Raw genomic sequence first — 22,499 nt, forward strand, 5'->3', positions numbered from 1 at the left:
TGGCTGCAAACCTCCAATAACATGATGTTTGTTAAATTTTTTCCAACTATCAGGACCATGTGAATGTAGACTACCACAACTCCTTTTATTCTTTCTGATTGAACCAGAGATTATTCTGAGACAGAGAGAAAGAAGAGGAAATCAATTCTAGACCAACCCCATAAGCCCAATTTACAAATATAAGAGAACTGGGTTCCGTGAAGTAGAACCCTAGAGCTGTCTCAGCCAGCAAGGATATACAGTTTTTCCTTAAATATAGTATTACCTGTGCCCAGTGATTTTTAAATACTATCATGCATGTTTCTGGGTCAACTCCCTGCAGGCTGACAGCCTGCTGGTCTTTACTGCCCCTGGCAACTGATGACATCATAAACCTTCCCAAGGTCCAATGGTCCTAAGTCATATTTAATTTTCGGTGAAAATTCGGAGTGTCACCGCAGAGATTCAAGTGTCACATCGGAAGAGACGTCTCTTCACATTAGTCACTTGCAGAAATCTGGAATGACAAGAATAAAAAATGCATTTCATTATGTTCTGTCTACCAAAGTTTGACCCCATCACCACACTAAACTGGAAGTTTCAGTTTCTTACGCATGGTGGTTCAAATTGCAAAGAATAAACAAATCTGTCATAAGAAATAGAGAGCATCAGGGTAGCTAGGTGGTGCAGTGGATAGAGCACGGGTCCAAGAGTCAAGGGGACCCAGGTTCAAATCTGACCTCAGACACTTAATAATTATCTAGCTATGTGACCTTAGGCAAGTTACTTAACCCCATTGCCTTCCTTGCAAAAGCCAAAAGAAAAAGAAAAAATAGAGAGCATTGTTTTGAGTGAATTCTTAAAGTTTCCTCTTAGCTCACACATGCCCCTTGTAACTAAATAAAATGGAATGAAATTGTGTCCCTAAATATGAATGTACAACAGCCTAGGATTTCCCTTTATCTGTGCCCAAACAAATGAAAATCATTGTGTTCGATAACTAGAAGGTCAGCCCTGGATTGAGGAAGACCTGGGTTAAAGTCTCATTTCTAAGATAAACTGATGGGAGAACTCTATTCATGGTCAATCTTCTCCTGATCCTTAGTGTTCCACCTCTAAATTTACTTTGCATTTACTTTGCAATATTACTTTGCTATGTCACCTCAAATTCTAAGTGAACTTACAAATCAGAGAAATGATCCCTGAATAAAGGAGGATGGTGGTGTATGTCAACTTTTGTTTACCAAAGAAAAACAAAAAAGTGGCCAAACTAAAGAATTTCTTTTTAAATTGACTTAACAGATGGCATACAAGAATATGCTACCTGGAACACATGGAGAAGAACAGAGAAAGAATAAGACACCACAATTGGAATGTGGATTACTATGACTTGTCTTAATGGAGTCAGTAACACAAAAAGCCTATTTGATATGAAGATATTCAAGCTACAACTATCCATCTCCATTCATCTTGGTTCATATCTGGCCCCTGGATCCAGATGACTCTGAAGGAAAAAGTGAGTCTGGTGACTTAGCACAGCTCCCTCACTCAAATCCAGTTCATGTGCTTGTCATAGTATCACCTCCCTGAGGTCATGGTCTTCTTCAGGAATGAAGGACAAACATTAGTATCCAAAAAATAGGTGCCCACATAGACTCTGATTGAAGATGAACCTACTATCTCTAGAGGTAACATTTCGTTTTTGAAGATCTCTAATTGATAAGAGGCTCTTCCTTGAAACAAGCAAGAATTTGCCTCTTTCCAAAAAGTGAAGGTATATCCAAGAACAGGAGAACCAGGATAGATGTTGCATGAGCTCGATTAGACCTTTTCAAAGTTTTCAGAATATAAGTTACATTTTTAAAGAACTATAAAGAGGACTCATCAAAAAGTAGTTATAGAAAAATTATTATAGAGATTTGAAAAATAGCGCCCATGAGACAGCCTTAAAGAATTCAAGCTAGTAAAAAATAAAATAAATAATTTGAAACTGTCAGCATAGAAAGGGTTGCTGGAAGGAAGAGATTGCTTGGTAATTTATCTCCAAAGACAGAAAAACAGAGAAAATGGACCTTAACTGCCAATTTAGCCTAAACAAAAAGAATAATTTTATGGCAGAAAATGGAGTGTCATTATAGAACAGGTTATCAAAGAAGTAGTAAAATATATAAGAAAAAAACTGAGCTATCTTCAGTATTCAACATTGGGGGGGCAGTTTACATTCTTTACACCCACAAGTAGTGGACTAAGTGATACATTAGACCCATGAGTTTATTATTTTTGCTGAATTGCTCCCCCCCCTTTTCTTTTTTATTCTTTGTTACCTTACTGAGAAGGGGAGGTGGAAGGAATATTCAGAAATGAAGGTAATACTCTTGATGGAGAGCTGACAGGCTCACAGTGTTGAATGAGGTATATTTTGGGGGGAAACGGCCAATACAAGAATTTGTTTTGCTTGACTATGCATATCTATTACAAGATTTCTTTTCTTTTTTTCCCAAAAGGGGTAAGAAAGGAAAGAAGAAAAAATATATTTTGTCCAATAGAAAAAAACGTGATTATAAAAAAGAAATATAGGTGCTTTTAAAACCAAAAGATGCCAATAACAATGAAATATTTAAAAAATAAATCATCATGAGTATTAAAAGCACCAAACTGCTCTCTGTGAGGTTGAAAAGGAGAGAATTATGAAGAAACTTCAAAGATAAAAAAGATATTTTTCCATTTTGAGAAGGGGAAAGTAGACATTTTAAAGTACTAGAGACATAATTAAAGTGAAAGAAATAAAGAAAAGTAGAACTTTCTGAAGTAATAATTAACATATTAAGTAACCTCCAATGAACTGTTGCCACAGTATATTTACAGCCAGGATATGTCTCTCTCTCTGACACCACTAAGGTCACCAATGATTTTAATTCTTATCACAAAATCCCAGATTCATAGATTTGTATCTGGAAAGGAACTTAAACATCCTCTAGTCCAATACAAAAAAGGCTCAATGATTAGTTCAAGCACACAGTTAAATAATTGGTAGAACCAGGATTCTAATGGAAGAATGGAAAGGAAAGAAACAAGCATTTATTAAATGCCAATAGGTTTCGATCAATGAAATATGTAAATATATATTAAATGTCTACTATATGACAAGTACTATAGTAAGTGCTGGGTAAGTAAAGAGTCAAAAGATAATCCCTGTCCTTGAGAAGTTTACAATCTAATGAAAACAGGTACTGGGCTAACAAATAATTCATTTCATCCTCACGACAACACTAGGAAGAGTGAGCCATCATTATTCCCACTGAGGAAACTGAAGTAAAGGTTAAATGACTTACCTAGGTCACACAGATAGTAAGCTATGGCTGGTTTTGACTTCAGGACTTCCTAACTCCAGACCCAGGGCTCTACCCACTGTGTCATCTAGCTAGTTGGCAGTGATTCTAAATCCATTGACTCTCTCCATGATACCTGACAGAAGATGAATCTCCTATTTCTCGAGGTAGCTTATTTCATTTTTGCAGATCTCTAATTGTTAAGAGGTTCTTCCTTCTATCAAGTAAGAATTTGCCTCTTTCCAAAAAGTGAAGGTTTATCTAAAAGTAGGAAAGCCAGGATAGATGTTGCATGAGCTTGATTAGACCTTTATAAAGTTTTTAGAATAGTCTAAGTTACATTTTTAAAAAAATATAAGATATTTGGAGAGGACTCATTGAAAAGTAGTATCTGGAAAGGATTGACAGTCACAAAGCATAATCAAGGGAAAATTGGTATTATAGAGATGAGTTTCTACAATAGAAACTCAGGATTTATTGAAAGGATTAACCAAAAATACTGATATTTAACTTCTAGTACTTAAGTTTCTGATGAACATTTTGAAGTTGTACAATTTCTGAAAACATACCTTTATAAGGAAAAAAATTGTATCATTTATGATTTGTAGAAGCTTGTTAAGTTTTATTGATTCCAGCAGTGGCATCAAACTCAAACAGAAAGGGGAACTACTAAATTATACAATAGGATCCCTGCAGTGCTCCTACTGACTTAGAAAACTGTATGTTTACATATTTCTTTTTTATTACTACATCAACATAACAAAATCAGATAGGAACTACATTTTAACATGATAGTTGTGCATTTCCCTCCACCTTACTTTATCCCCCATTAGTCCTCTGTCTTCTATCTCTCCCCTCTTGAAAATTCTTTTATTTCTGACAACTGCCTCCCTCAGTCAACCCTCCTCCCAGTGCATTCTCTCACTCCTCAATTTTGTTTGGCTCTCATCCTATCATAGTCAACTCATACCCATGACCTCTGACTAAGTACATTCCTTTTAACTATCATAATGATATTGTTCTTAGGAATTACAAATATCATCTGCCCATATAGGAATGTAAACAATTTAATCTTATTGAATGTCTTATAATTTATCATTCCTGTTTATTTTTTTGTGTTTCTCTTGAGTCTTGTTTTTGAAAGTCACATTTCTATTCAGCTCTGGTCTTCTCATCAGGAATGCTTGAAATTCCCTAATTATATTTCATTTTAAATGTCCATTTTCCCCCTTGAAGGATTATATTCAGTTTTGCCAGATAGGCTTGCTAGATACAATTATATCCTGGAAGTAATCCTAGCCCTGTAGAATATATCATATTCCAAACCTTCTGATCCTTTACTGTATAAACTGATAAATCTTCTCTTATCCTGACTGTGGCATCACAATATTTGACAATAGGTAATTTTAAAAATACAGTAAGTCTAAAAATTATTTATTCCAATCTATTTGGAATAAGTGCTCTAAACATCATATGCCCAAGTCTACCATTTTTTTTATTTTAATGATAATTAAAGAGGCAACCATGTCCACCATCTGGAATATTTTCATTTGGCTTAGAGGCTACCAGTAAACTAGAAAACACATTCATTTCCAGCACCAAAATTTTAAGATTCTCCCTCAAAGATTCCTTCTAAAGCTCATAATAAAAAAACCAACCAAAAGAACCCTCCTATTCAAATAATGTCCAATATCTATTAATAAGTAACTAGGTTTTGTATTTTCTATCAGACTCGTTAAGAAAATTCCTAAAGACCTCAAACATTGATAGGCAGGCAGAAAAGGTGTCACACATTCGATCTTAAGGAAAAAAAGTAGAAATAAAGATGAGGAAACAACTAAACTGAAACTTAGGAGAGTGAGGGTTACCCAGAGATTCTACAAATTAAAATGACAGCATAAAAGACAAAGGAATAAAGATAGAGATCAAAGAACTGGATATTTTCCACTTTCTGTTTTATTCCCATCTTATCAAAGCATTAAAGCACTAGCATGTCTCTAGGGTAATATAAAACTGAAAGAAAAAGACCAATTCTCCATATTTATGAGAGATTTATGGGAACATATTTCCTTGAACATCAAATTTTTCAATATATTTTCTATATTCTGCTGTTACCAGCCTTTGCCTCTTTTTTTCTCCTTTCCTTTTTTGCAGCTATTCTGGGACTTTCATTTAACTCCCTGGAAGATCACAGCTGTAATTCTCGAGGAAAGTCCAGAAAAATCAAAGCCAAGCAAAAAAAAAAAAGTGTAATAAGAGAAGATTGCAACTGGCAAACTGGATCACAGACTGCTGCTAGAAGGGAACTAAGAGGACATCCAATCCAACCCCCTCATTCCCTAGATAGGGAATCTTGGACTCAGGGGGAAAAAGATTTACCCAAAGTCACTCAGATCCTAAGCCACATCAGTTGTAGCCTAGGCAAGCTCTAGGTCATTTTTATCCCAATTCCTACTCTTGTAGATGATGAATTTTTTTTTGCAAGGCAATGGGGTTAAGTGGCTTGCCCGAGGCCACACAGCTAGGTAATTATTAAGTGTCTGAGGTCAGATTTGAACTCAGGTGCTCCTGACTCCAAGGTCGGTGCTCTATCCACTGTGCCACCTAATTGCCCTAGATGATGAATTATTTCAAAGTCTGGCAACACCATCTTTTTTAGGAGTACTTAAAGGAGGTCAGAAGTAATTCTCTAATACCATCATAGCTCAAGTGTCTGAAGCTGAATTTGAACTTGGATCTTTCTCAATCTAGACCTAGTGCTCTATCCACTGTGCCATACAGCTGCTCAGTTTTTTTACTTCCAGATAATTTTCATAGACTCTTCATGCTTAGACTAAGATTCATACTGAAACTGATTGAATGAGCGTCTTTCCACTTATTTCAAGTAAGGGTGAGTTGAGTAAATTTTTCACCTCATCCTTGCATGCACAATATAGAATAGTTAGGGATCAGACCTGAAATTTCAGGGACTATCTATAGTGAGGAAACACTATTGGTATATGTCTATTGAGTCACAAGGCTAGCATGTATCTGAAGTGGAATTTAATTTCATATCTTTCTGACTTTGAACCTGGTTTTCTACCAGGCACTATGGTACTGCCTCTCTAACATACATGCTTATGTACATGCAGCCATGCCTACATACATACATATTACACATGCATGCATACATACATGCATCTCTACCACATCATGTTTCAGTAAAACCAGAAAGACAGATGGGAGCAGATTTATTGGATCAGACTCCAACTTCTTGGGCATAGGAACTCTCAAGGAAGAAAATCCTTCTACTACTCATGTAGAACAGCATCAGCTCTTCAGTTACAGTTTTCCTGAGTTTTCTGAAGGAAATAAAGGTCACAGAGGTCCTACCATGCATTAGAGACAGGAATTGAACCTAGATCTTCCTGACTCTGAAATACTCTCTCTCTCTGCTTCACCACACTGCCTTTAAGGCCCATTTGTAGAGAGTTTTAAATGTCAGACTGAGGATTTTGTTTTTTCTATTAGACACAAAGGGAAGCTGGTATTTTAGACATTAGTGTTGTGTGACTCAGCAGAAACACAAAGTCTTCTTTCCTAATCTCTCCAAGCCCACAATTATGGAGAACCAAGAACCACAATCAAATCAACTCTATCATTATTCATTGTTGGGACGTAATAATTTACTTCTCTATGGGCCCACCTGGCATGGCTAGAATTTTGCAGATCAAAGTATTCCTCCTTGGACATTATTATTCTCCTTTGTATCCTGCTTTACTCATTAGAAATAAGTATCCTGAGGGCAGGGATTGGCAATGATATTGTGTTTGTGTTCCCATGTACCATATCTCACACATAATAAGTTCTTAATAACTACCTATATTGTCATTCATTCATTTATTCAAGTATAACTGGGCATAAAATATAATTGCTTTGATTTCCTACTCTTATTTTTTATCCTGGACCCAAGTTAGAATTCTAACATGATTAACTGTCATATTTTAAAATTAGGTCATTTAAAAAACAAAAAGGTATATAAGTAAATATACAAACACCTACACAGAAGCCAAATATAATTTCATATAAGATGAACATGGCATATTCCCAGATATTTCTACCCATTCTAACCTCTGTTCTCTTTAGTCTAACTGTCCTGACAGTTGAACAAAGTGTCTTAGGACAAAACTCTATTAAAAACTCCTCCCAATAAGCTTCCTATGACTATAGATAAGCAGAACTCCCATGAAAGTCAGCTTTATTTTTATACCTAAGAGTTCCATTCATAGAAACTTGAAGAGGATTTCTTTCTCTAAAAAAAGAAACCATAAAGCACTGAAAAATAAGTGCTTCTTTTCTGAACACTAGGCTGTTAGAATGTTCAAAGACAGACAAAAAAATATTAAGTTGGACCCAGATTCTATATAATGGCTTTATATGTTCAAAACAATAGCCTAAAACAAGAAAAATAGGAGACCCATCTAAAGGGAATCTGTCTAAAGAGATCATGGAATTATCTCCTCTTTTATCCCTTGTTATCACTATAAATAAAACAAATAAGGAGAAAATTTCTAGAGCAATGGAAATTTTATTTCCTGTCCTCAGAAGCTTATATTCTTCTTGGAAGATAAAAACCTTTTTATGGGCAAATCAATACAAAGTAATTTCAGGAAATGGAGAGTCTTAATGTTGAAGACCAGGAAAGTGTATTATAGGACATAATACCTGAGCTGAGTCTTCAAGGAAACTATGAATTATCAAAAGCTGCAGGAAGGATGGAATGTCTTCCAAGAATGAAGACTGTGTTAAGTCATGGATGTAGGAGATGGAAAGCAACACAGAAAACAATAGACCCATAGAACTAAAATATAAATTGTTTTAAAATACTAATGTGTAAAAATTTTTTCCATCATGCCATGTTATAAACAAAGTATCCTAATAACTCCTTTGTCCTTGGAGACTTTCTCAAAAAGAGAAACCCAAAGACACTCAACATGGCCCAAACGGAATCCATTATTCTTCCCCAAAAAGGTCCCTCTTTCTTAACTTCCCTGTTATTCTCATGGAAATCACTCTCATCCCTTCTCACCCAGCTCAATACAAGCTCGATGTCATCTTCAATTTCTCTCTCTCACCTCAAATATCCAATCAATTATAAATCTTGTTGTTCTACCTTCCTAATATCTCTCCAATCACACATTTACAAGCACCAATTCAAGCTCTTATGACCTCTTGGCTAGACTACTGTAATAGCCTTCTCGATGGTCTCCCAATTTGATCTATTCTCCACTCAGGTGCTAAGGAAATTTAGATAAAATATAAGACAGACAGACATAGACATGGACATAGACATAGACACACACACACACACACACACACAAAGACACTCACTCACTCATTCCCTATCTTCCCACTCAATGAATTTCAGTAAAAATCCTTCCTTTTGGCTATGTGTACTCCACAATCTGTCCTCAAATTGTCTTTGTGGTTCCTCAAGAATGACCTCCAACATGCCCAAAGGGAAATAAAAATGTGCATACCCTTTGATCCAGCAATACCACTACTGGGTCTATACCCTGAAGAGATCACAAGAAAGGGTAAAAACATCACTTGTAAAAAAATATTCATAGCAGCTCTGTGGTGGCAAAGAATTGGAAATGGGGGGGGGTGTCCATCAATTGGGGAATGGCTACAAAATTTTGTTATCTCTAATATTTTATTTCTTCCTCAAGGATATGTTTTTTCTCTTAACACATTCATTTTTGATCAAATGTAAATGAAACAACATAAAGATTATCAGATTGTCTTCTGTGGGGAGAGGGGGGGAGGGAAGGGAGAATGGGGGAAAATTGTAAAATTCAAAACCTTACACAAAATGATAGGTAGAAAATACTATTGTTTATAACTGGAAAACAGATGACATACATAGATGATAGATAGATAGATAGATAGATAGATAGATAGATATTTTTTTTAAAAAAATAATCATCTTTCTTTCTCATCCCTGAAAAGCTCTTGCTCATTTTATCTTGGATTCCATGGTTTCCTTCAAGAATAAAGTTTTTTTCCTTGCTTTTTTTTGGTTTGTTTTTGCAAGGCTATGGGGTTAAGTGACTTGCCTATGGTCACACAGCTAAGTAAGTATTAAGTGTCTGAGGCCAAAATTGAACTCAGGTCCTTCTGACTCCAGGGTGGGTGCTCTATCCACTGTGCCCCCTTCAAGAATAAATCTAAATTTACCTTCTATAGAACATCATTCTAGGTCCCCACAAGTGGCTCAGATCAATCCTTTTCTGACTGCTCGGCTTACTTTTCATATATATATATATATATACACACACACACACACACATATATATGTATATAAAATGTATATAGCTCTAATTATTTACAAGATGTCTCTCCCATTAGAATATGAGTTCCTTGAAGGACTGGACTGCCTTTCTTTGTATTCCTAATGACTAAAATATTGGCTGGCATCTAACAAGCCCTTAAAATACTTGCTGACTGACCAAAAATATGTCTGCAATACAAGATAATTCATTGTAAACAAATCAAAAAGTGTTTACTTTATGAAATATGGAAATAATTTTGTTCTAACAGAATTCTCTTCATAATGTCATTATTGTAATGGCATTTAGATAGTGTTCTTTTTATTATGACACATTTCTTACACATAGCTCAAAGAATTAGAATCGGGCAAGTCTAATCTAATTAAAGACATATAACTGGACCTTTGCTGAGTGGACTCACTAGTTGCTGCCAGCACTAGCTAAGGGACAGCTCACTCAGTACTGGGTAGAACTCTGGATGGCCCCTACTTAGCTCCAAACTAAACATATCAAAACTCTATTACTACAAATCTGCTTATCATGTACAATTCTATCTAAAGATGAAGCTTTTTCAAATATTAGGAACAGCTGAAGAGGAGGAAGTCTCATGCCCTCAATTATAACTAATAGTGCAAGGGGAAAAAAATACATTTGAGGTCAGACTACTTCAGCTAACCTCAGGCTTAAGACCAATAAAATCTTATTACACTGAAATTCTCAATGCTCAATAATCCCTTGATTTTATTTTTCTCCTTAACCAACATATCACAAAGTCATTTATAGCAGTAAGAAAAAATAGTTAACAATTAATTCTTCCCTTAATGATTTCCCAGGCCTCCCTCAAACTACCCCCAAATATTTGACTTATTTCTGTTCAGTCATAGACATTATGAGAAAATAGGATTTAGAGTGAGAGGTCCAGATTCATACCTGACCTCTATTACTTATTACCTGTGCCATCTCAAGTGAACTACTAATCTCCAGGACTCAGTTTCCTACTCTGTAAAATGAGAGATTTAGAGTAGAATAGCATCCTCCAAGTTATAGTCTGAGGACCCATGAAGTTTCTGAAGACCTTTTAGGGAATATGCAAGGCAAAAACTATTTCTATAGTAAAATTAAGAAATTAGTTGCTTATTTAAATATTCCTCTTTTTGACAGTTACTATCTCTATGAAGTCATTTTTTTCTTAAAATATTTCAATCAAAATAACATCACAACAGACTAAATGCAGAAGCATAAAGGAGAATCTATGACTGCTATAAAGCCAGACAAAAATTTGTAAAACAATGGTACACCTCACAAAACACTTCTGCTTTAGAAAATAGAGTCATTTTTCAAGAAAACATAGTATTTGCTACTGTAATTTAGAAATGAATCAATGTCTTTAAATTTTTTAAGCCTTAATTTCTTTTTTTTAATTTATTTTCAGTCTTAATTTCTAAGGAAGTAAATATCATTAAGTAAAAACCCACAAAAACAAAAGCTCTTTAGGATCCTCAACAATCTTTAGAGTTCAAAGGAGTCCTGAGACAAAAACATTCAAGAATCTTTGACCTGGACTAAAACTAGAGGGGTCTAGAAGAAAGAGAACTGGCTTTGGGTTCATAGGACTTGTATTCAAATTATTACCTCAGAAGATTTCTCTTATAGCTAGGAAACTTTAAACAACTTCCCTAACTTCCCAGAGCTCAAGGGCCCTCATCCATATGATGAGAGTCTTAGAAAAAGATGTATTCTTGGATTCCTTCTAGCTTCAGATCTATGATCCTAAGACGATTTTGCCTAATGCAATTCCTCTTCATATAACAGTCCCAAAGAGATGGGAGATAACATGAGGTAGTAGATAGGTTTGGGGTAAGGAAGGTCTAGGTTCAAATCTCTATTCAGACTCTTAGTGATATGTAACCATGACCAAGTCACTTAGTTGTTTCATTTATAAAATATTCAAAAAAATAAAAATGGGAATAATATATAGAACCATATTATTGTTAGTATCAAATGAGATAAGGATACATAAAGCACTATGTATCATTCTTCCATGCTCCTATCCAAGTCATTCCTTCTTCAAGTAAACAAATCTACTTTGTTCAACCAATCCTGACTGATATGGCAAGAGCTCTAGTCACTCACCATCCTAAGCATTTCCTTGGGCTGTGATCCAGCTAGTTAATGTCCTTCTCAATGAGTTCTAGTGTTCAAGTATATAATACACAGCGTTAATTAAAAAAGAAAAATAAAGGTGCTAATTATTGGATTATTAAGGGAGGATATGCTAAAATATTTATAGAGCTATGAGGATCTAGAGAAAAGAGGGAAAGAATACTTTTAATCTGGTAGATGGATAGCAGAGGTCTTCATGGAAAAGACTCTAATGGGCCTCGACCTTGAAAGTTAAGTAGGAATCACCTGACCCCAGTTGGGGCTGGTGATGATTTTGTAGGCAAAGGATAGATTATGAGGAGATAACAGGGAATTATTGGAAAAGTCATCCAATAATTAGGATATTGTTTCAGTAAGCAGGGAGAAATAGGGGAAGGTCAAACCAGTATGAAGTTTGCAAAACATCCAACTAAGCAGAGCCATTCTGATAGTGGTCAAGCATGAAAACATAAAGATTCTGAGAGGAAGAAAAATACAAAAGATTTGGAAAAATTTTAACAATATATTCTATAAAAAGTAGTAGAATCGGGGCAGCTAGGTGGCACAGTGGATAGAGCACTGGCCCTGGAATCAGGAGGACTCGTGTTCAAATCTGACCTCAAACACTTAATAATTGCCTGTGTGACCTTGGGCAAGTCACTTAACCCCATTGCCCTGCAAAAAAAAAGTAGAATCACATTTTGACCCTATCATTAATGTCCCTGAGGTGCTTACAAAGGAAGTAGAAATTCTTTTTATAAAAGAAAAGGATGATGGGGGAAAGTAGTCAGATGAATCAAGTACACATAGTCACAATTCATGCTGGAGTCAATAAATTTGTGGGAATATTGAAGGATTAATTTAAAATGTACCTAAAGAAGGGGAGGAAACCAGAGTCATGGAGACAAATAGCTCAGTCCTTACTAATTTTTTTTAAAAAAGTGACAAAGTTAACATCGACAACTACTAACCTAAATGCCAATTGTCTCATCTATATAAAACCTTTTTGATAGACAAATCAAGGCCTTGATGATAGTATTAGATATGAATAAAGCTTTCAAATTTACCAGACCACTTCTTTTCCATCTCACATTTGACTGGAAGATGGAGAGAATATAAAATTCCATTGACTTTTTTACTTGTTGACTATTAAAAAAAGCACACTCTTACCTGAGGATGCTTTACCCAAAGAAATATAAATTTTGAGCACTGAAACTTTGCAAGATATCTTCAGGCACCATCAACTCTTTCTCTGAGGATGGAAGTGTAAGTCTTCATCATAAGTCCCTCAGAGTTGCCTTGGGTCTCAGTATTGCTGAGAAAAGTTGTCAGTCACAGCTAATTGACCCACAATATTGCTGTTATTCTGTACACAGTCCATTTCACTTCAAGGCAATGGGGTTAAGTGGCTTGCCCAAGGCCACACAGGTAGGTAATTATTAAGTGTCTGAGACCGGATTTGAATTCAGGTACTCCTGACTCCAGGGCCGGTGCTCTATCCACTGCACCACCTAGCTGCCCCTTTCCAGATTTTTCTAAGAGCATCCAGCTCATCATTCCTTATAGCAGAAAAGCATTCCATCATAACCACATACCACAATTGGTTCAGCCATTCCCCAACTGATGAGCATTCTTTCAATTTTGCAACCAGAAAAGATCTGCTATAAATATCTTTGTTTTTTCCATTTTTGTTTTTCATCTTTTTTTGGAATATAGACTAGTAAAGGCATTCCAGGTCAAAGGGTAGGCATGGTTTTAAAGTCCTTTGGGCATATTTCCAAATTGCTCTGCAGAATGGTTGAATCAGTTCACAGTTCCACCAACAGTGTGCATTAATGTCCCATTTTCCCTAAATGACCTTCAACATTTGTCATTTTCCTTTTCTGTACTTTTAGTCAATCCAATAGGTATAAGTTAATATCTCAAAATTGTCCTAATTTGCATTTCCCCTATCAATAGTGAGTTAGGACTTTTTAAAATATATATAATATCATCAGAAAACTGTTCAAATCTTTTGATTATTTATCAAATAGAGAATGATTCTTATTTTTATAAATTTGACTCAGTTCTTTATGTTTGAGAAATGAGATTTTTCTCAGAGAAATTTGTTTCAATAATTTTTCCACACAGTTACTGCTGCTAAGTATTTCTGTCCATCCACTTCATCCTCACCCTGGTTTATTCTAGTCTCTCTTTCCTTTTACTGACTACCCCCTCCCACAGTTTGCCCTCCCTTCTAATCACTCCTTTTCTTCCATCCCCTTCCCTCTTGCTTTCTTATAGAGCAAGATAGATTTCTATACCCAATTGGGTGTATATGTTATTCTCTCTGAGTCATTTCCTATGAAAGCAGGGCTTATTATTCCCCCCCCCCACTGCATTTATCCCCTCTTCCACTATAGTGCAAATACTTTTTCTTGCCTCTTGTTTGTGAGATAATTTACTTCATTCTATATCCCCCTTTCCCTTTCTCCCAGTATACTTCTCTCTCATCCCTTGACTCCATCTTTTTATCCCTTCATATTCAACTCCTACCTGTGCACAATCTGACTTTTATGATATTTTCTTCAACATTTTTTATGTTTCCATTGCCAAGCTGCTAATTCAGTTTTCATGATTTTCCCACACGACTCTCATTTCTCTTCCTAATTTTTCCTTACTTGATTTTCAAAGTCTTCTTGAGCTTATTCATGATCTGAGAACAATTCTTATCTTTCTTGGGAGTTTTTGGATGTAGAACTTTTGACTTTGTTCTTCTTCTGACGGTCTTTTGATCTTTGTCACCATAGTACCTCTCTATGGTCAAGTTTTTTTTCTTTTGTTATTTGCTTATTTCCCTAGTCCATAGTTCAATTTTAATTCTTTGTTAAGTTAAGATTCTGCTTCCAAAGTGGAGAAAGAACCATCCCCAGATTTTGGTGCTTTTTGCAGTTGTTTTCAGAGATATTTCTAGGGACCTGCAAGTTTTCAGTTCTTCCAAGATGGTATGATCCAAGGAAAGGTTTTTTTTTTACTCCTCTCCTGGGCTATGCTTTGGTCTGTGGATGATCATGAGCACTCCTTTCTGCCCTGAAACTGTGAGGAGGATCCCTATTCCCTGAAGCAGCAAATTCTGTTGTGTTACTGTACCTCTTCTTCTTGGGATGGTGACCCAGGAAAACAACCCAGACCCAAGTATAGGCAAAGCAACAAAGGCTTGTCTTGGTGATAGCAAAGAGAGCCCTATAAACTCATTCTGCCTGAGGAGTGGTTCCCAAGGACTGCTCTTGGTCCACTGGATCTGTGCTGCTGAAGTCTGCACTGGGTCACGCTCTACTCTCACCCTGGTGTGACAGACTTTTCCTGCTGACCTTCCAAGCTGTCCTTGGAAGAACATGGGCTGAAAGGTCTGGAAACTATTCAGGTTGTCACTGACCTAGTCACCCTGCTGCCTGTTCCTGGATTGCTAAGGCTGTGCTCCTCTCTCGCTCTGATGCAAAAGTTCTACCAAATTATCTTGGGCTGAAAAGGTGTTTTGCTCTATCTTTTTGTGGGTTTTGCCACTCTAGAATTTGTGAGTCATTATTTAAATGTATTTGGAGGGGTTTGGCAAGTCCCTGCCTCTACTCTGCCATCTTGGCTCTGCCCCCCACTCTTAACATTGTAAGAAAGCAAGGAAAGTTTTAAGTGTGTTGAGTGGACACCATGAAGAACTTTTTGAAAGACAAGACTGAGAGTTAAACAAAAGAGGCAGACAAGAATGAGCTGCATTTTCATCTCTGGATAGCCCTCCTGAATCAAGGCATAACAGAAAGTTTTAGCATTTATACAGCATTTGTCAGATTTACAACATGCTTTCTCCAAGGAAACTTACAGGGTAAGGAATATAAGTATTACTGTGCCTATGTAATGAAGAAACTGGGCTCGGAGAGGTTCAATATGCTAATTTATTATGTCTCTTTTTTAGGAGAGAAATGTCTTCAAGATAGCATGATAGAATTTATTAGTTAAAAGAGACTTCTTGGGCTAGGCAAACTAGGAAACTGAAAGCTAGAAGTTTGATGTTTTACCCAAGGTCATAAAAAATTTGCCCAAGACTACTGGGTCACAGGATGTGGAGAGAAAGGGATCTTCAAGGTCAACTAGTAGTTCACCCTTTTCATTTTACAGATGCCTGTACAAAGAAACAGAAAACACATGGAGAGGAAAATCGACCAATGTAATCCAATAAGAAGGCAGTCAACTGTGGATGAAGGATTAGGCAACACATCATTCAGCAAATATAGGAGAAAAAATGAGAAGTTAGATGTTAAGTGTTTGCCAGAAAAGTACTGTTAGGCTGTGAGAGTTTTTTTGGGACAATATTTTTTAATGGACTAAATGAAAAATAACTCAGAACTTTGGAAATCTTAAATGCTACATAAATAATGTTTCTATTAGTGTTATCAATAGGACATACATCTGCATCAATAAAAAGACAAATGTTTTGAAGGAATGATAAATTTAAGTTCTGTAGACTCATAGATTTTGAGTTTGAAGAACCTTTAAAGGTCATTTGGTCCAAATTCCTCATTTTATAGAAAAAGAACTGAGTCTCTAAAAAGTTAAGTGAGTTGCTCAAGGTCATATAGGGGGAAAATTTGCAAAGATTGAACCCTAGGTTTAAATTTGGTCTTATTCCAAATCCAGAATTCTAGAACACCATCTTCAAAAGAAGATCCCTGCAAAGTGCAAAATGTATGTGGGATATATCTCAATTTCTATTTAGAGTGAGGCTCAGGAAAAACCTTCACCAAATTCTGTGGACAGAGGAGAACAAGGAACAGAGGAAAAAGAAAGAGGAATCTTGAATGTTATAAAAATCTAAATGACTAATTTAAAAAAAAAAGATAGGTTTTTCCTGACTGGGAATTGGATCATTACCCTAGATCAAAGCTTCTCAAACTTCTTAGTCTCAGGATCCCAGAGGACATCAATCCTTAAGGAATATTTAGGGGAGAGGGTTATTTCCAGGGGTTTCTAGATCCAAATCAAACTCTGGCTCAAAACAGTTAATTATCAGATTTTCTGTGTAAGCATTTACACCGCGGAAATTGACAAAGGTTACAAATCAGGGTTTATTTTGTGTTTTGCTGACTGTCTAAGCTTTAGAAAATAATGGCAAAAATGTTAATGATGCAGTTGCTGTTGTTCAATCATTTCAGTCAAGTTCAACTCTTTGTAATTCCATTTGGGGTTTTCTTGACAGATTCTAAAGTGTTTTGCCATCTCCTCCAGTTCATTTTACAGATGAGGAAACTGAGGGAAATAGAGTTAAATAATTTGTCCAGGGTCACACACCTACTAAGAATCTCAAGCTCAGGAATATGAGTCTTTCTGACTCTAGGTCTAGCACTGTATCCATTGCATCACCTTGATGCCCCAGTGATGTGATTAACCTTAAAAACTCTACAATTTTTTTCTCCTGAAGAGTCAATTAAGCATTCACAAGCCTACCATTGGTAGAGCTATTGATATGAACTGTAAAACATTTTGATATTATTATAAAAATGGTTTTCATTTCATAGACCTTATAGAAGGTACCTCCAAGGGTCTTTTGATCATATTTATAGAACTGTTTCCCCATTAGAATACACACACACACACACACACACACACACACACACACAAACACACACACACATTTATGTTCCCACCACCAGTTTCTCAATCCAAAAATCCCTCTATTCATTGACATATACATACCTCTATATTTCTTTACCTCAATACAAAATACCTCTATACAGTGACAGAAGTGACCTCAAGAAGATATGAAGAAATGGCACACCCTCCTTTCATTAGTGAGACAGGGGACTACAGAGGTATAATAGTATATATGCTGTCTGACATAGTCTCTATGTTGGTAGGTATTGTTTGAATGTTTTGTTTTGCTACTCAGGAAGTTTCACTGGGGTATATCCAGAAAAGACAATGGTCTTTTCAAAAAGCATTAGTAAAAATTTTAAAATAGTGCATAAAAATAAAACAAGAGAGCCACCCATTTTTGTACCTATGGATGAATGAACCCTATGCTGTTCCCTGAAACTGGCTTTTTAAAAACTTGGTTGGGTCAGACTAACTCACCCTTTTAATTACTGTGTCATGTGTCTTTCTCTCATAAGAACAGAATTTAAGTTAAAAACTTTAAGCATTACAGTTTTCTGGAATCTTTTAAAAAATGAAAATTTTTAGTATTAATAAATTATAAATAGTCCATTAAAAAAAACACAGGAAAAAAGTCCCTATGTTTCAATGTTTTGTTCACAATTAACATAAGACTCCTTTCATCGACACCTAGAATTTTGGACTTTCCATTTTGCCTCTTTATGAAATAACAGTAAAAGTTCAAGCAACATGTAAAATAACTTCAGTGACACAGCAAGGATGGTTCACTGAGTGGCTGGTTGCCAGAACCCCAAAGCAAACTCCCTCAGAGGCAAATTTCCCTGGATAGCAGGCCCTAATTTATCTATAAGCTAACAGAAGCAGCAGGGTAGATTACAGTTCTGTTCTATTCTGGTCCAGTTCTTTTAGAATTCCTCCCTTCTCCCCAAGTCAGTGGCATACCCTGGCATAGTTCAAGGCTATCTACACTCCTTTAATTAAAATTCTTCTCCCCCAAAATTAAGATTTGCCTACTAGAGACCAGGTTTATGAAGAAAAAAGAAAGAAAAATGTGAGGGGAAAAAAGACAAAGTTGTAAAATAAGTTTTGTCTCAAATGAAGTATTTATTGTCATTATGCTATGCCTTCCCCACTCCCCAGTCCAGACCCAACCAAAATCACTGCCTGTGGTAGTTGAGGGTGGGTAAGTGTTATGTACTGATTCTTCCCTGCATTAATTACATCTTTTCAAGGTTAATATCTCATATTGGAAGAATTTTTAATCAAAATTGGGATTTACAAAGTATTTCGCTTTTCAGAAAAGGCTTCAAAAATAAGATATTAGCCCCGGGATGATTACTTAAAATATTTTTATATATGAAACACTCATGTAAAACTGAATATGCACATTATGAGGGGGAGTATATATATATATATATGTATATATTAATTAAGATCTTATAAATCATATGATACTTAGCAACTTCTGCCCCATTTTCAACCATTGTCTCACCCTCCCACCAGAATTAGAGGGGCAAAGGGGGAGGGGAGTTGGGTTAGAGAGGAGTACTACACAGAACTGAGGGATATTTTGCATTGTTTGGATCCTGGCTTGCCATGGCCAAAGATTTCATCACCAAGAGATTAGTCTACTGGTAATATATATTTGTAATCTATATTTTTTCACCTGTACAATGAGAGGCTAGGACTAAATGATCTTCAAAGCCCATTAGCTCTTAAGTTTTGAAGCTATGAGTCCAAAATCATTGATAAACAATGGGCTGAGACACTTACTGTGCTTTTTGTGCATTACACAAAATGGCAGAATTGATCTGGCATGAATATTCCAAATTTCTACATATTTCCTCTCTCCAAAGAGCTATGCAAACATTAGCTCATTATTGCTCAAATATCCCCATGAAATTCAAAGTAAACTGTATTATTCTAGTTCATGGATGAAGACACAGCAGGGAGATTACAGTCACTTGGAGGCTCCAGGAAAGAAGGTGGCATCTGCAATAAAGTAAACATTCAAGGCTTTGACCAAGTCATTGAGAGTCTCCAGTGGTCAGTATGTTGCTCCTTGTAAAATGAAAGGGTGGGACCAGGTGATTTAAATGGTCTCCTCCAATCCTAAAATTCTCTGACCTTATAGAGTCTCATTTTCTGATTCTAAATGCACAAACTTGAGTATATAAATCTCAATTTTCTTTCCTCTCTAGGTTTTCAAGACACTGTTCTCTCTTCTAATTCTTATCCTGTCTATTCTGTTTCCTCCTTTTCCATCTTCACTGCATCATCATGCATGCCTACCCCTTACTTAAAAGTATACCCCCTAGGAGCAGCTACGTGACACAGTGGAAAGAGCACTGGCCCTGGAGTCAGGAGTACCTGAGTTCAAATCCAACCTCAGATACTTAATAATTACCTAGCCGTGTGGCCTTGGGCAAGCCACTTAACCCCATTGCCTTGCCAAAAAAACCCCACCTAAAATAAATAAAAAAGAGTGTACCCCTAAAGTTCACCTGGGGTCTTCTTGTCTTTCTCCACACACTTTTACTTAAAGCTCTCCTCAGTTCTCATAGGCTTATCATTTCTTTGCAGAGAATTCCCAGGCTTATACAACTGGTTCTAACCTCTAGAAGTTCCAGCCCCTATCTATTTTTTGACATTTCAAACTGGATATTCCATAGACACATCAAACACAACATGTCCAAAAGCTAACTCTCCCCTACCTACCACCACCAACAAATTCTCTTCTGAATTTCTCTATTTCTGTTCAAGATATCATCATTGTCCATCACTTAAGTTTTCAACCTAGGTCATTTTCACTTCTCTCTCACTCACAATAGAGTCAGTCCATCACCAAATCTGAATGTTGTTTCTGCCTCTAAAGCTTCTCTGGTTCATGTTGTCCTCTCTCTATTCACAAGTTCACGCTTTCCATAACTCAAACCCTCAAACTTGCCTGAACTTCTACAGGAGCCTCTGCTTGGTCTACCTGTTCCAAGTCTTCCCTCACTCAAATCTATCTTCCACATAGTTGTCACAGTAAGTTTTCTAAAGTACACATCTGATCAATGTCACTGAATTCCCTAATCAACAATTCCAATGGATCCCTATTATTACTGCAAGATCAAATATAAACTTCTCTGTCTCATTCTACATTTTAGTAAACATTATTCCCCTCCATGCACTCTATAGTTCAGATAAATTGGGTGCAACTGAGCACCCACAACATTCCATCTCCATTTTCATACTGGCTGTCCTCCAAGTCTGGAATAGATCCCATACTTAGCTTTGCCCTCTGAAAGCTATTTCCTTTATGGTTTCATTTCTTGCTGAAAACAAGTGTGACATAGTAGAAAGAGCACTTGTTTGGGAGTTTGAAAGTTTGAATTTAAATTCCTCCTGATCCTATCATATATAACTCATATGGCCTTGGAAGTCCCTTTGACTCTAGAGACTAGAAGTATCAAACACCTGGCCAGTGACTCTACTGGACCAATTAAAATCTATCTAGGAAATATTTAATAAATTAAATGAAAATATAATATCACATATAATAATGTTAATCTGTGGCAATAAGCACCTGCTGAGATCCTTATATGTGGTCTAATGGTCTTCATTTCTATTTGAGATTGATATTACTTTCAGTCAATTTATTCCTCCCTTTTGGAGGCAAACTAAAAATACTATCACAAGAGAGTCCACCACTCTATATCACATTCAGAAGTCAGCTTCTCTTTTTCCTATGAATTAAGAGGAATGATAGAGAGAGACTGATGTGTGTGTGTGAAAGAGACAGACAGAATGACAGACAGAGACAGAGGGAGTGTAAAGGAGAAAAGGGGATAGGGAGAAAGGGAGGTGGGGAGATGGGGTGAAAAAGGGAGAGGGAAGGAAAGGGAGTGGAGAAGAAAGAAAAGATAGAGAGAGGGAAGGGGATAAGTGGAAGGAGGAGAGAAAGACAGAGATAATGAAGGAGGAAAGACAGGAGGAAAGAGAGGAGGGAAGATGAGGAGAAAAAGGAAGAGAGAGGGAAGGAAGGAGAGTGGAAAAGAAAGAAAAGATAGAGAGAGGGAAGGGGATGGGAGGAAGGAGGACAAAGAGAGACAGAAAGAGAAAGACAGAGAGAATGGAAGAGAAAAGGAGAAAGGAGATGGGGACAGAAAGGGAGAAATGGAAGGAAGGGGAGTAGAGAAGAAAGAAAAGATAGAGGGAAGGGGAGAGAGACAGAGAGAATGGAGGTGAAAAAGAGATGGGGAGGAAGGAGATGAGAAGGAGATAGAAAGAGGGAAGGAAAGGGGAAGAGGAAGACAGGGGGAGAGAGAGTGGGGAGAGAGTGGGGAGAGAGAGAGAGAGAGAGAGAGAGAGAGAGAGAGAGAGAGAGAGAGAGAGAGAGAGAGAGAGAGAGAGAATGAGAACAAGCAAGCAGGAGAGGGGGAGGAAAGGCAGAAAGAAGTTAGATAAAAGAAAATGGATTCTTACCAATCAAACACCATTTCTCAGTGCCTCAAATTCCATTACAACCACAGCTTTGTTGATTTGGTGCCAAATGCCTCTAAAACGTTCTAACTCCAGAAAAGCATGTTTGTCAAAAGAACATGGAAAGCAATACATTTAAAGGCGAGAGAAAATGTTCTTCCATTTACTTGGGTCAGTGACATATCCATCAAGCACATACACAAACACCTTACAGAATAAAACATCCCACCATCCTACTTTCACAAGATCAAAGAGCTCCTACCTTGGGGAAATCAAAGCAGAAAGTGCTGAAGTAGATTTCCCCCCCCCACACACACACACACCCAAATTTTTACTTCAGCCTTGTACATATGGCCTAGGGGGTAGGGGGAGTGAAAGAAAAACTTACAGGCTTTTTTTTAATGATTAAAAAATAATTAACTAGTCAGGCTCTTTCCCTTGAGGAAGAATTTTTTTTCAATTCATTAAATAGAATAATTCTATTTAATGAAAATGAAAAGGGCCAAATGTTCAAATTATCTATGCTGACTAGGCTATAGAAACCTTTTTCTTTTTCTGAAGGTTTTAGTTAAGCCCAGACCAAATAACAAAAAGCTAAATAATTAATTACAAAGCAAGTAAAAGATAT

The 22,499-nt window shown here is 36.5% G+C and overlaps 1 protein-coding gene across 3 annotated transcripts in view; it reads right to left on the reverse strand.

Annotated features, from left to right (window-relative positions):
* The window catches only part of FHIP1A (FHF complex subunit HOOK interacting protein 1A), a 352,578-nt gene that overhangs the window by 160,283 nt on the left and 169,796 nt on the right, over nt 1–22,499 (reverse strand). For all 3 annotated transcript variants that reach the window (XM_074229136.1, XM_074229135.1, XM_074229137.1), the window contains exon 3: nt 266–496. In XM_074229136.1, the coding sequence (XP_074085237.1) occupies nt 266–370 (105 nt within the window). In that variant the 5' untranslated portion in view covers nt 371–496. The remainder of the gene's footprint in view (nt 1–265; nt 497–22,499) is intronic.

This window comes from Macrotis lagotis, chromosome 3 (genome assembly GCF_037893015.1).
Source record: "Macrotis lagotis isolate mMagLag1 chromosome 3, bilby.v1.9.chrom.fasta, whole genome shotgun sequence".
NCBI classification, from domain to species: Eukaryota; Metazoa; Chordata; class Mammalia; order Peramelemorphia; family Peramelidae; genus Macrotis; species Macrotis lagotis.